Source organism: Bufo bufo, chromosome 1 (assembly GCF_905171765.1).
Source record: "Bufo bufo chromosome 1, aBufBuf1.1, whole genome shotgun sequence".
In the NCBI taxonomy this organism is placed as follows: Eukaryota; Metazoa; Chordata; class Amphibia; order Anura; family Bufonidae; genus Bufo; species Bufo bufo.
The window spans coordinates 518,076,462-518,091,039 of record NC_053389.1 but is presented as its reverse complement, the minus strand read 5'-3'; the positions used below and the strand labels follow the sequence as shown (position 1 = coordinate 518,091,039).

The window sequence follows — 14,578 nt, the reverse complement described above, 5'->3', positions numbered from 1 at the left end:
ATTACGTGTGTAATATTGGCTGTTATGGATCAGTGTAAAAAACTGAATAAAATCCACTGTGATTCAATGTTATCACATAATGAGACCAGAGAAAGTCCAAGGGACAGTCAATACTGGCACGTTCTACGGTGTAGCTAAAAAAAAACTCGTTTTTTCCATGTCTTGTTCTGGTGTCTTCTAACTGCTTGTTCCATACTGATGTCGTAAGAGTCAGGTGATGGGTCCTAAACCACATTTATAGAACTCATAGATATTGGCTACTAAAATACCCTGGCATCTGGAATTGGACATGACTGAGGCAGATGAAGAACATTCTGCTGCCATACACAAAATTTTATTTTAAAGAAGTGTTTTTTTTTCTAAAGGCAAAATATAATTGAACATAATGGTTTTCCCAATTTACAACAAAAACAGTTTGTATATGAGAACAGACAGTCCATTCATGAACAGTTCTTTTTCCAGGTCATGCTTTGTTGCTGGCAGCCATGATGTTCTGTAAATGCTGCAGGAGCCTCAAATTCGAGTCAGTTGGTGCCACAAGCTGGAAGGGAGTATGCTTTCCACTTTCTCCATTACAAAGTTTAAAGGTGCAAACAAGGTGCTCAGGAACTGTGAAGGACAAATAACATATGATCAGCCAGATCCCGTATTCATATATGTAAAAGATCATGGTGTATATGCTGCCAGCCATACATAATATGCAGACTGGGTTTATGAGCATTAGGCTACTTTCACACTAGCGTTTTTCTTTTCCGGTGTCGAGTTCCGTCCTAGGGGCTCAATACCGAAAAAAAACTGAGTTTTATCCTAATACATTCTGAATGGAGAGCAATCCGTTCAGGATGCATCAGTTCAGTCCCTCTTATGTTTTTTGGCCAGAGAAAATACCGCAGCATGCTGTATATTTCTCTCCGGCCAGAAAATCCTTAACACTTGCTGGAATGCATGTTGAATTGTATTAATGCCGGATCCGGCATTAAGTGCTCCGGCAAAACGGATCCGGTTTTCCGGTCTGCGCAGACCTTTAAAAATGCAAAAAATAAATAAATACCGGATCAGTTTTTCCGGATGAGAAAGGAGAGACGGATCCGGTATTTCAATGCATTTGTCTGACGGATCCACATCCAGATCTGTCTGACAAATGCCATCTGTTTGCGACCAGAATACCGGATCCGGCAGGCAGTTCCGGCAACGGAACTGACTGCCGGAATCCTCTGCCGCAAGTGTAAAAGTACCCTAAAATAGACAATGCACTAGGAAGTGAATACTTACAGCTTTTGCAAATACTCCCATAAGCTCTGGGAACTGATGTGTGAGAAGAGCCAACATGGCTGTGAAGGAGCACAATCCAGCTGTGAAGAGTATGAAGAAAGGAAGTTCTTTCTTTGGATATACTGAAACTTCATGAAATGCTGCAAAAGAAGATGAATATTTAGGGTTTTTATCAGCGCAGATATGTTTCTATTACGGTGAGTGTAAAATTACATATACCTGTATAATACAATGCATTAGGAAAGTCCTCAGACACTTTTCACTCCCCCCCCCCATTTTGGCCTTGTGCAAAAATTCAAATTTTTCCCCATTATACTGACTCAATGCCTCATAGTAAAGTGAAAACAGGATGTTCAAAACCTTTGCTAATTTATTGAGAAGGAGAAACTATAATCTTGCATTCAGATAAGTATTCAGACCCTTTACTCAGGACTAAGTTGAAGCACCTTTTGCAGTGATTACACCCTCCATCCTTCTTGGGCATGATGCCACAAGGTTTACACACCTGGATTTGGGGATATTCACCTGGCTGGACCACTCACATTCACAGAATTGTTACTAAGCCACTCCTGTGTTATCTTGGCTGTATGCTTAGGGTCACTGTCTTGTTGAAAGGTGAACCTTGAGCCAGAGGTCGCAATCACACCTGTACAAGCATCATAGACACCTGTTCAGGCCATTTTACTCCATGAAAAAAGTCTGACAGGTAGCAATACGCCTTTCCCCGCCATTCATCAGCTCATTGAGCACTGTGAATGACACTGGCAGTGCAGCGATGCCTGGACTAACCAATAACAAAGCTTTGTTGTTGGTTGGTTTGGGAGCGCTGCCGGAGCAACACAGTACCCTGCAGCAGGGGAAGGAGGAAGGAGTAGCTCTGTTGGTTGCTGTAGTAAGGGGAGCGGTGCGCTGTGCCTGAGGACCCCAGCAAACATGGCGGCAGGGGAGCTGAAAAGATGGAAAACTACAACCCAAATATCAAGATGGACATGCAGTAGAAGGTGACAGCGCAGCGTGTGATGTGTGTAATGTATGTAGTGCAGTGTGTGATCATCTCACACAGCACTCCATACCTCACACTGTGTGTAGTGAATGCACAGCAGGCTATTATAGCCAAGTGATAAAGTACAGGGAAGATACACTATATTGGACTGTACTTGCCTGATGTTTAGACCAGTAATGGTTCCCCTGCATAGCCACCTCTAAGGCCATGTTCACACTGCCACTATTTCTGTTGTTCTGCTCTGTGAGATGAGCAGAACAACAAAAATAACAGAAGTGCTGAATCGGGCACATAAGGCTGGGTTTTTGTCATACGTTTAATGTACACAAAAAAACGTATATGTTACCGGATGCCTCAGACAGATGCCATATTGTAGCATCTGTCGCCATAGAGTTTCATTGTAAAAAAATGTAAATAATTTTTTTTTCAATCATGCAAAGTCTAGCAAAAAAAATATAGGCCAATGTATACTTTTTTTTTTTTTTTTTTTTACAATTTAACTGTATGGTGAACGGATGCCACTGTATAGTATCTGTCTGAGGAATCCGTTAACATATACTTGTGTACGTTAAACGTATGACAAAAATTTAATATGTATATAGACTTACCCTAACTGACAGGAACAAAGCTGAACAGACTCAATTGACTATGATGGAGTCCGTTCAGTTTCTGATCAGGATCCTGTCTTTTTATCAGACAAATAAGTCCTGCATACAAGGCTTTTTTGTCCGGTCTTTTTGATAGAATCTTCAACAGAGGTCCCCGAACGGAGCCCCCGACGCAGATGTGAACAAGTGTAGGCCTATATATTATGTATTTGAATTACTACAACTTTTGTGCATTTTTGAGGAGTATTTTAACTTTTCTGCAAAAAATGTAGTGTGACCTCTGCCTTCAGGCCAGAGTACACTGGATTAGGTTTTTATTAATTTCTCTGCACTTTCCTCCATTCAGCTTTTCCTCAACCTTGACCAATCTCCCTGACCAAGCCACTGAAAAACACCCCCATATCATGATGCTCTCATCATCATGCTTCACTATAGGGATGGTATTGGGCAGGTGATGAACCAGTGCCTGGTTTCCACCAGACAACGCTTAGAATCAATGCTAGGCGTTTTTTTTTTGTTTTTTTTTTTACAAACTCCAGGCAGGCTTCTTTCAGGTCACTCTGCCATGTGCTGCAGTGATGATTGACCTTCTGGAAGTTTCTCCCATCAGCACACAGGATCTTTGGAGCTCAGGCAGAGTGATTGTTGGGTTCTCTTACCAAGCCCCTTCTCCCCTGATTACTTAGTTTGGTGGGGTGGCCAGCTCTAGGAGTCCTGGTTACAAACTTCTTCCATTTAAGAATTATGGAAGCCACTGTGCTCTAGGGAACTGTCAGTGCAGCATAACTTTTCCAGATCTGTGCATCCACAAAATCATGGCTTTGGGCTCTACATGCAGTTCTCCTCTTCATGGCTTGGTTTTTGATGTAATATGCATTGTCAGTTGTAAGACCTTACATACACAGGGTTGTGTCTTTCCAAATCATTTCCAATCAACTGAATTTACCCCAGATGGACTTCAAATCAAGGTTTAGAAACATCTCAAAGATGATCAAAAAAAAAATGGGAGGCCCCAGAGTAAAATTTCAAGTGTCATAGCAAAGGGACTGAATACTTCTGTCCATACAAAATGTTACTTTTTCCTTTAATAAATTGTGTTTTGACTTTCTGATTATGGCATACTTCATGAAGATTTATGGGGGAATTTTTATTTTTTTATTTTACCGCAAAGCCGCAACATAAAATATGAAAAAAAGTGAAAGTCTATATGACGATTTTCCAAATGCACTGTATGGCATATTTAGACACGTCTACGTGTGTTCTTTGTACTCCCTACGCTCATTTTCCCAGTCACCAGCATAAGACTTGTTTTCTGGCCCTGTACACTGCAGTGTCTTTAGGTCTCATACAAAACATATTATTTCTTTACGGTTAGTAAATCTGAATGCTTCTTGCCATGTATGCAAGTGACTGACGCACACAGGTATTTGCAAAACTCTTCTGACAGAGAAATTTACATACATGGTGCAAAACATTACAGATAACTTCAACAGAAGGAAAAAAAGTACTTACATGGAAGTAATTCTCTGTCGGCGGTTTCTGTGCAAATGGGGTATGGGTAAAAAAGGTGACCCTTTTCCAGTGGATATGGAATCATTCTGAATGCTGAAAGACAGGGTAGATCAGTTTTGTAGCTCAAGAATACTGCATCATACAATAGCAAAGCATTTTCTTACAGACAACATGGTACATAAAAAATTCTTAAAGAGGACCCGTCTCCATCCCCGACATGTTGGTTTAGGTAAACAAATGTATTTCACATGGAATGACAATTCAGGAGCATCTACTCTTTTGACTCTGTATTGTGGTGTTCTGCTCTTATTGCTGCTTGAAGTTTACAGATAGAAGGTACAGATGGAGGTTACAGTGGGGAGTGTGTCAGTGACAGACTGTGCAGGGACACACCCTCAACTGGTAACTCCCAACTGTACCTTTATCCATAAACCTCTAAGAGGAATAAGAGAAAAACGGCACAGCATAGAGTTATAGAGGAGAGTAGATGCTCCAGAATTGTTATTACATGGGGAATGCAAGTGGTTACCAAAACAATCACATCTAGAGAGCTGACTGGTCATTTTTAAATATCTAAACACTGACCTACAATGAAGTTATTGGAGAAGAATATACGTTAGAACAGTATAACACACAATGTAATATGCAACACCTATCACATGTTGTTTGGATCATAGTTGCAGTCATTATGTGGTAGAACCAACAGAGTAAAATGCACACATACTGGCGGGCATAGAAGAAAAGCAATCCTCACATTTTGGCTGCCGCGACTCAGGTCTATACGCTTCCTACTGGTGAGAGTTGTCATCTGTCCCCAAAAGAGGTTTCAATCAGGGAATCCGAGCACAGACACTGGAATTTGCACCACAATCCCAGGACTGGTCTTTGATGTGGATATTACCACATTGTCTGTCAGCATATAGATTTATTTTAGCCACAAGATGTAACAAGACTATAGGCCCCTATTCATAGGGAGAGGCAGGGTCTTGCTAACAGATGGCATTTATTTTGGTACATAAATCATGGACGTCTGAAATGTATTTAAGGAATAAAACCGGCGTGTGTAGGATTTGATCAGTTACAGTGGAATAATTTAACACAGGCTGCAGAGTAGTGTCCTGCATATCTAATGTAACAAGAGCTTGTACATCTTCTGAATAATTCCATTTCTACCAGTTTTGCAAGATATCCCCAATGGCCTTGAAAGTCACATTGTTCCACTTTAATATTTCAACAGTCATAAGTGATGTGAGAATAGCGGTCATATGAGTGATGTTCTCACTACCATCATTCTTCAAGGAACAGATTACATCATAGGAACACAAATGGAAGACAGTGACAAGTGAGTCCTACATTTTCAGTTCCTAATTCCACAGTTACAACTCAAAAAGGATAATTTCTTCAGAACTATGAAATGCTCCTCATTTATAAACATATCCACATTGTAGCATATGTCCTTCATTTTTTGTGAAGCTTAGACACTACCATGAATATTTCTCATGAGGTCAACCTGAATATACCAAAAGTTTTTTATGCATGATGGGGCTGTCATTTTTATTTTTACAATGCTCACCAATAGCAGAAGCGTGCAGCATAGTAAGATGGACTTATCATACGTGTAATGCAGGTCACGAAACAAATATTCAATCACATTTTTAAGCGATTTTACTGATGTTTCAAATACCATGTGTTATATAACCACCATTCTCAAGGCAACTGTGTACAGTGCACTCGGAAAGTCTTCAGACCCTTTCACTTTTTTTTACATTTTGTTAACTTACAGCCTTGTGCTAAAATAAAAACAAATTCAAGTTTTTCCCCATCAATCTGCACTTAATATCCCAAAGTAGGGCATGTCTCCATGATTATTTTTTTTGAACATATATTTAAACCAATAGGTATGTGTGTTGTCCGTGGAAAATGCGGACGAGGCCTTAGTGTACAACATTTACTATTCCAGGCCCAGAAGCTAATAGCACGGCATTGGATTCGTGCACAGCCTCCTTCTATTAATGACTTCCTAAACAGGGTTAATGATACACACCTTTTTCCTGGCAAAGTATATGTAAATGTATATTTTAAAATTTACAACACTGTGGGATAAATGTTTTTTCTGCTAGAAATGGACCCTCCTCTCCCCAGTCTTGACTACTCCTATAACAATGGGAGGCAGTTCTGGTAGAGTTCCTGGGTAGTCTTTTATGTTCAAGAATGTCCTGCAAGGGAAGCTAAGAAGGTGTTATGGTGAGCGGGTGGGGTACCCTACTTGGTTATGGCTCGTCATTAGACCTGGGTGTGCTGGATTTGTTTCGTTAGCCTTGGTGGTTTGTGGTAATAAGGGTAGGATCCTGATAACCGTCTCTTTGCTAGGGGTTGGGAAGGGGTTCTGGGACACAGTTATTGGCTTTGCATATCCTTACCATCTAATGGTACAATGATATGTGGGATACTGGCGTCCCTATTGTTTGTAAAAATTTCAAACAATGTTTAATAAAAACTATCTGATTTAAAAAAATATATAATATGTTTGCAACTTTATTAAAAAAGGAAAAACTTAAATTTAGCATGGACATAAGTATTCAGATCGTTGGCTATGACAACTCTTGGGGCCTCCCATTTTTCTTGATCATCTTTGAGATGTTTCTACACCTTGACTGGAGTCAACCTGTGGGAAATTCAGTTGACTGGGCATGATTTCGAAAGATACAACCCTATATAAAAGTCTATATAAGGTCTCACAGCTGACAAAGCATATTAGAGCAAAAACAAAGCCATGAGGAGGAAAGAACCTGTAGAGCTCAGAGACAGGATTTTGTAGCGACACATAGCTGGAGAAGGGTTCAAAACATTTCTGTTGCACAAAGTTCCCAACAGCACAGTGGCCTTCACAATTCTTAGGCCTCTTTCAAATGAGCGATACGGATTATGTCAGGATCTGTCCAGGAAAAACTGATGGATTTACATGCAGGTTCAATCAGTTTTTTTTTTTTTTTTTTTGCAACTGTGTTCAGTGTGTGCTTTTTTTTTTTCATCCGGATTGCATGCATTTCATGCGTGTGAAGAAAAACTGAAGAACAACAATCTACATCTCCTAGCAACCATCAGTAAAAAATGCATTACATCAGGAATGCATCTGGATGCCTTCCATATTTCACAAAAGCCCCATTTACTTCTATAGAGCAAGTGCTGCACGAAAAACGCACAATATAGAACATGCAATTTTTCCTGAATGCATACATGAAAAACTCATGTACACAGACCCATTGAAATGACCCAATGAAATACTGCACACATCGCATCCGGACAGAAAAGTCGCTCATGTGAAAGAGGACTTAAATGGAAGAAGTTCTGACTCTTCCAAGAGCTGGCTGAAAGGGGGGGTAGACTTCCTTGGTAAAAGAGGTGACCAACAGGGACAGATTGTGAACTCAAAGTGGCTCTAGAAAAAAATACAAAAAAAACTTTAAAAAGTGACGCCATGTTGTAGGTGGAGCCAAATTGTTTTGTTTTTTTTTGCAGGATATTCTGTTGGTTTTGTTGACACAGTTTTGGAATGTACAGTATATACCTTTTTATCGTTTTTGATCACTTTTTATTCAGTATTTTTTGGGAAAAATTAGATATTTATTTTTTATTTTAGCACAAGGCCACAATATAACAAAATGTGAAATAACCAAACAAGGCTGTCATAATTTCTCACAATTTTATTATCTTTTGTTTAAAACTGCCTAAAATAACGTATAACAGATCTACAAGCCTAGGTCTCACGCATTGTAAGCAGCAACCCTATACAGTTGCTTTTTTGTATATTTTACATATATAACAATGATTAATACTGTATAAGCCTATATATAAACCGCAATGCAATGTGCATACCATACAAATATATGCATCACAATTCAATCAATATTAATGCTGTACAATTTCCTTGGTGTGCGTGCAAGTAATACATTATAATGGTAAAGGAATACCACTTGGCTTATAACCAGGTTACTACATAACCTGCACACCTGAAATTTATGGAAAAGGATGTCACACAGGCTTCCTGTTTCTGATGATTAATTAGGCCAGAGTGCTGGATTGAGATTTTTGGCTGAAATGGTTTAGAAATCATGATACTTTTATTTCCTTCAAATTCTAAGGAGAACAATGGACACCAACAAGGCATCAAACTGGGATGAGCTCCTTGTGGGCAGAGAGCCATATGTACGGTAAATAGGAAAACAAAAATGATCAGAATGTTCCCTTCTTGAAAAAGTAGGAAGTGCAATAAAAGCATAGAAATAAAGGACCTTTTTACACGAGGACAACTAGTACACGGTGACTGGAGAATTCTAGACACACTGACAAGATTCCAAATCCAGTCATTTCAAAACATATCAACTTCATCATGTGACCATATGACTTAACATAGTAGTGTAAAAAAATACATTCCTCACAGTGTGCGTCAAGAAATAAAATAAAAGAGCAAGCATTTATGTGGAATAAATCAGATCGGGTTACTGACACTGGTAAATAATGTTTAATGTAAAAGAAAAAAGGGAATTTTTTTTTTTATAGTAATACACCTACAGGTGTACCCAACATTATCATGACTGGCTTAGCATAAACATCACATTAAAGTAATCTAACAAAATCACGTTAAAGTGACCATCCTGGTGCACCTGAAGTCAAGATGACACTGGTTACATCTGTAGCATCACCAAGAACCTTCCATTCTCAGTTTTAATTAGTTTATTTTAGGAACCAGTGCGCCATCAGCTCTGCCAAGACAAATGAAAGGATGCATCAAAAGCGGAATAGATTCAAAATGATGAATTCTAGTGCACGGTGGATTGTGGTACAACGAAAGATTATATAAAAACTTAGTTTTTGAGAGAAATACTAATGGTCAGGTAGGTAAAACAAATGCACCAAACCATTGTCAAGAACGTGCAGGAGCATCTGACCACCATTGTCAAGAACGTGCAGGAGCATCTGACCACCATTGGATTGTACTGCTTTCCTAGCGCTAACATGATATTGGTTAAATGTTTCTCCTGATAACTTTTAAGCAAAATGGTGGCCACAGCACTCGTCCAGATGGCTTATAGGGGTGCACGTCCCAAGGGTGATCTCCCTCCACCTACACTTTTAAAATATATTGGAGACAGCACGCCAATGAAGTAATTTCAGGAAATTGCTTATTTTATTAATTCATTTTCTCCTGTTAACTTTTGTATGTAGATCTATGAAAATCAGCATCACTGTAGTCTGATAAAATGCAGAATAAACTGTTTGACGATTACAGTTTTTTTCACGAGTATAAGGCCTCATGCACACGACCGGTTTATTTTGCTGTCCGCAAAAACGGGTTCCGTTTTTTCGTCCGTGGGTCTTCCTTGATTTTTGGAGGATCCACGGACATGAAAAAAAAGTAGTTTTAGTGTCCGCCTGGCCGTGCGGAGCCAAACGGATCCGTCCTGCATTACAATGCAAGTCAATGGGGACGGATCCTTTTGACGTTGACACAATATGGTGCAATTGCAAACGGATCCGTCCCCCATTGACTTTCAATGTAAAGTCAGGAGTTAATATACCATAGGATCAGAGTTTTCTCCAATCCGATGGTATATTTTAACTTGAAGCGTCCCCATCACCATGGGAACGCCTATATGTTAGAATATACCATCGGATTTGAGTTACATCGTGAAACTCAGATCAGACAGTATATTCTAACACAGAGGCGTTCCCATAGTGATGGGGACGCTTCTAGTTAGAATATACTGAGAACTGTGTACATGACTGCCCCCTGCTGCCTGGCAGCACCCGATCTTTTACAGGGGGCTGTGATCAGCACAATTAACCCTTCAGGTGCCGCACCTGAAGGGGTTAATTGTGCGTATCATAGCCCCCTGTAAGAGATCAGGGGCTGCCAGGCAGCAGACCTCCCTCCCTCCCCAGTTTAAATATCATTGGTGGCCAGTGTGCGCCCCCCCCTCTATTGTAATATCATTGCTGGCCAGTGTGCGCCCCCCCCCTCCCTCCCTTTATTGTAATATCATTGGTGGCCAGCGCGCAGCCTCCCGCGGCCCCCCTCCCTCCCTTTATTGTAATATCATTGGTGGCCAGCGCGCGGCCTCCCGCGGCCCTCCCTCTATTGTAATATCATTGGTGGCCAGTACTAAAATGGCCCCCACAGTCACCCCAATAGAGCATCTTTGGGATGTGGTGGAACGGGAGCTTCGTGCCCTCGATGTGCATCCCTCAAATCTCCATCAACTGCAAGATGCTATCCTATCAATATGGGCCAAAATTTCTAAAGAATGCTATCAGCACCTTGTTGAATCAATGGCACGTAGAATTAAGGCAGTTCTGAAGGCAAAAGGGGGTCCAACACCATATTAGTATGGTGTTCCTAATAATTCAGAACAGAACACATAATTGGTATCTCTATAACTGTAACAGTGTGGACTAATCATTTCTTTTTTTCCACAACTGTAAAAAAAAACTGTAAAGTTTTATGTATCTTGAAATGGGACCAATGAAGACTATAACTCTTACCGTAAAAATTTGTTTTTGTGGAACTGAAAGTTTTATAATGCCCATTTAAACAATGTTTTTATTATAGTAAAACCCTAAAAATCCAGTGTGCGGCCTCCCCTCCCTCCCTCTATTGTAATATCATTGGTGGCCAGTGTGCGGCCTCCGTCGCCCCCCCTTCCCTCTATTGTAATATCACTCTCCGCTGCCACCAATGATCGGGGGGGGGGGGGGGGGGAGGCCGCACACTGGCCACCAATGATATTAATACAATAGAGGGGGGGGCCGCACACTGGCCACCAATGATATTACAATAAAGGGAGGGAGGGGGGGGGGGGGGGGGGCGACGGAAGCCGCACACTGGCCACCAATGATATTACAATAGAGGGAGGGGGGGGGGTCGGGGGAGGCCGCACACTGGCCACCAATGATATTACAATAGAGGGAGGGGGGGCGGCCGCACACTGGCCACCAATGATATTCAAACTGGGGAGGGGGGTCTGCCCCCTGCTGCCTGGCAGCCCCTGATTAAGCCGTTAATTGTGCGGATCACAGCCCCCTGTAAGAGATCGGGTGCTGCCAGGCAGCAGGGGGCAGTCATGTACACAGTTCGTAGTATATTCTAACTAGAAGTGTCCCCATCACTATGGGAACGCCTCTGTGTTAGAATATACTGTCGGATATACGGATGCGGATGCCAATCTTGTGTGCATCCGTGTTCTTTCACGGACCCATTGACTTGAATGGGTCCGTGAACCGTTGTCCGTCAAAAAAAATAGGACAGGTCCTATTTTTTTGCCGGACAGGAAACACGGATCACGGATGCGGCTGCAAAACGGTGCATTTTCCGATTTTTCCACGGACCCACTGAAAGTCAATAGGTCCGCGAAAAAAAACGGAAAACGGCACAACGGCCACGGATGCACACAACGGTCGTGTGCATGAGGCCTAAGGCTACATGCACACGAAAATTGTCCGTTCAGTTTTTTTTGCAGATAGGATGCAGACCCATTCATTTCAATGGGTCCGTGTGCTGTCTGCATCAGTATGTCCGCTCCGTAGCCCCGCAAAAAAAAAAAAAATAGAACGTCCTATTCTTGTCCGTTTTAGGCATTGTTACAATAGATCCGCAAAAAATAAAAATAGAAAATGGATGGCATACGGATATCATCCGTTTTCTTTTGCAGATTAGCAATTCGCGGACAGCAAAACACATACGGTCTTGTGCATGTAGCCTTTTGGTCACGTTCCTAGCCTGATTGTGGCGCTAATGACTTAAAATAACAGCATTTTAGGAATACGCTCATGTGAAACCAGCACTAAGGGTGGTTTGGTAATGCTTTGGGGTTGTGTGGTAGTCGCTGTTAGAAAATACTGTACAGATAGAGGTAACCAATGTTAAAACAAGCTAAAACGCTGAACAGTGGAAAACAAGGAAACAATACTGCAAAATCAAACATGAGCTACTTTGAGATACTATAGCTTAATGTTAAAAAAAAATTTAATCACTGTGTTCTAAAAAATGGACTTTATTTTTTCCATCAATGTAACAACATAAGTCTATATTTACGTATGTGGAGTAAGATGCATTTTTTTTTTTTTTATGGAACCATTTAACTGAATATACTAAAAAACCTTTATTAATTTGTTTAGGAGGGGGGAGTAGGGAGGGAAAAATACATCAAGTCCATCTTTGCTTTCAAGTTTTATTTTTACTGCATTCATCATGTAGTATAAATGACATGTTAAATTTTATTCTGCAGGTCATTACAATTATAGCTGTAATACATTTATAGGATTTTTAGGGTTTTACTATAATAAAAACATTGTTTAAATGGGCATTATAAAACTTTCAGTTTCACAAAAACTAATTTTTACGGTAAGAGTTATAGTCTTTATTGGTCCCATTTCAAGACACATAAAACTTTACAGTTTTTTTTACAGTTGTGGAAAAAAAGAAATGATTAGTCCACACTGTTACAGTTATGGAGATACCAATTATGTGTTCTGTTCTGTAGTGTTATATACACTCACCTAAAGAATTATTAGGAACACCATACTAATATGGTGTTGGACCCCCTTTTGCCTTCAGAACTGCCTTAATTCTACGTGGCATTGATTCAACAAGGTGCTGATAGCATTCTTTAGAAATTTTGGCCCATATTGATAGGATAGCATCTTGCAGTTGATGGAGATTTGAGGGATGCACATCGAGGGCACGAAGCTCCCGTTCCACCACATCCCAAAGATGCTCTATTGGGTTTAGATCTGGTGACTGTGGGGGCCATTTTAGTACAGTGAACTCATAGTCATGTTCAAGAAACCAATTTGAAATGATTCGAGCTTTGTGACATGGTGCATTATCCTGCTGGAAGTAGCCATCAGAGGATGGATACATGTTCTCATTCTGTTTACGCCAAATTCGGACTCTACCATTTGAATGTCTCAACAGAAATCGAGACTCATCAGACCAGGCAACATTTTTCCAGTCTTCAACAGTCCAATTTTGGTGAGCTCGTGCAAATTGTAGCCTCTTTTTCCTATTTGTAGTGGAGATGAGTGGTACCCGGTGGGGTCTTCTGCTGTTGTAGCCCATCCGCCTTAAGGTTGTGCGTGTTGTGGCTTCACAAATGCTTTGCTGCATACCTCGGTTGTAACGAGTGGTTATTTCAGTCAACGTTGCTCTTCTATCAGCTTGAATCAGTCGGCCCATTCTCCTCTGACCTCTAGCATCCACAAGGCATTTTCGCCCACAGGACTGCCGCATACTGGATGTTTTTCCCTTTTCACACCATTCTTTGTAAACCCTAGAAATGGTCGTGCGTGAAAATCACAGTAACTGAGCAGATTGTGAAATACTCAGACTGGCCCGTCTGGCACCAACAACCATGCCACGCTCAAAATTGCTTAAATCACCTTTTTTCCCATTCTGACATTCAGTTTGGAGTTCAGGAGATTGTCTTGACCAGGACCACCCCCCTAAATGCATTGAAGCAACTGCCATGTGATTGGTTGACTAGATAATTGCATTAACGAGAAATAGATTTTTTTTTTTTTTTTAACACTTCCTTTATTTTACAATATTAGTCCGCCCTATGGAACTTGGACATGCGATTGATTAATACACTGCAATACTTCTATATTCACTGACAATTCACTACTATCAGGAGGCAAAAGCAGCTGGAAGGGGGGGTGGGGGTTGGAGTATGTAGCCTGCTGTATTTCTCTGAGGACATTGCACGTCCTCTTTAAGGCATCTTGTTATAAGGATCTGGGAGGTTACTATGTGTCAGGACAATCCATGATTGTTTTTATACCCTCGTGCAGGGTGGTGCTCATTTTATATATATATTATGGCAACAAGTTACTTTAGGACATAGAAGATACAATCTAAATCTAAAATAAAGGTGTCATTTTTTGTGATGTTCAAATAGTTTGTGATGTGACGTGTGGGTGCAACCTCTTAAAAAATGAGAACCCAGTCACCCTTGGGTGGTTAGTGTATACTAGACTGTGGAGGTGATGTGAACCTACAAACATTACACAACGAGGCAGCTGACATACATCAGCATAGACAGGCCCGTCCAAGTGCAGCCTTATTTCAGCCAATCTGGTTTGGCAGCAGAGTTTGCACACACTCCTGAACCGCTAATACAGAAAG

At 40.8% G+C, this 14,578-nt stretch overlaps 1 protein-coding gene across 3 annotated transcripts in view; it reads right to left on the bottom strand.

The window, feature by feature from the left end:
• Window positions 1-315: 315 nt before the first annotated feature.
• Window positions 316-14,578, bottom strand: part of ST7 (suppression of tumorigenicity 7) — a 152,218-nt gene continuing 137,955 nt past the window's right edge. For all 3 annotated transcript variants that reach the window (XM_040411413.1, XM_040411423.1, XM_040411432.1), the window contains 3 exons: window positions 4,396-4,488; window positions 1,273-1,412; window positions 316-609 (listed from right to left, as the gene is read on the bottom strand). In XM_040411413.1, coding sequence (XP_040267347.1) covers window positions 514-609; window positions 1,273-1,412; window positions 4,396-4,488 — 329 coding nt within the window. In that variant the 3' untranslated portion in view covers window positions 316-513. The remainder of the gene's footprint in view (window positions 610-1,272; window positions 1,413-4,395; window positions 4,489-14,578) is intronic.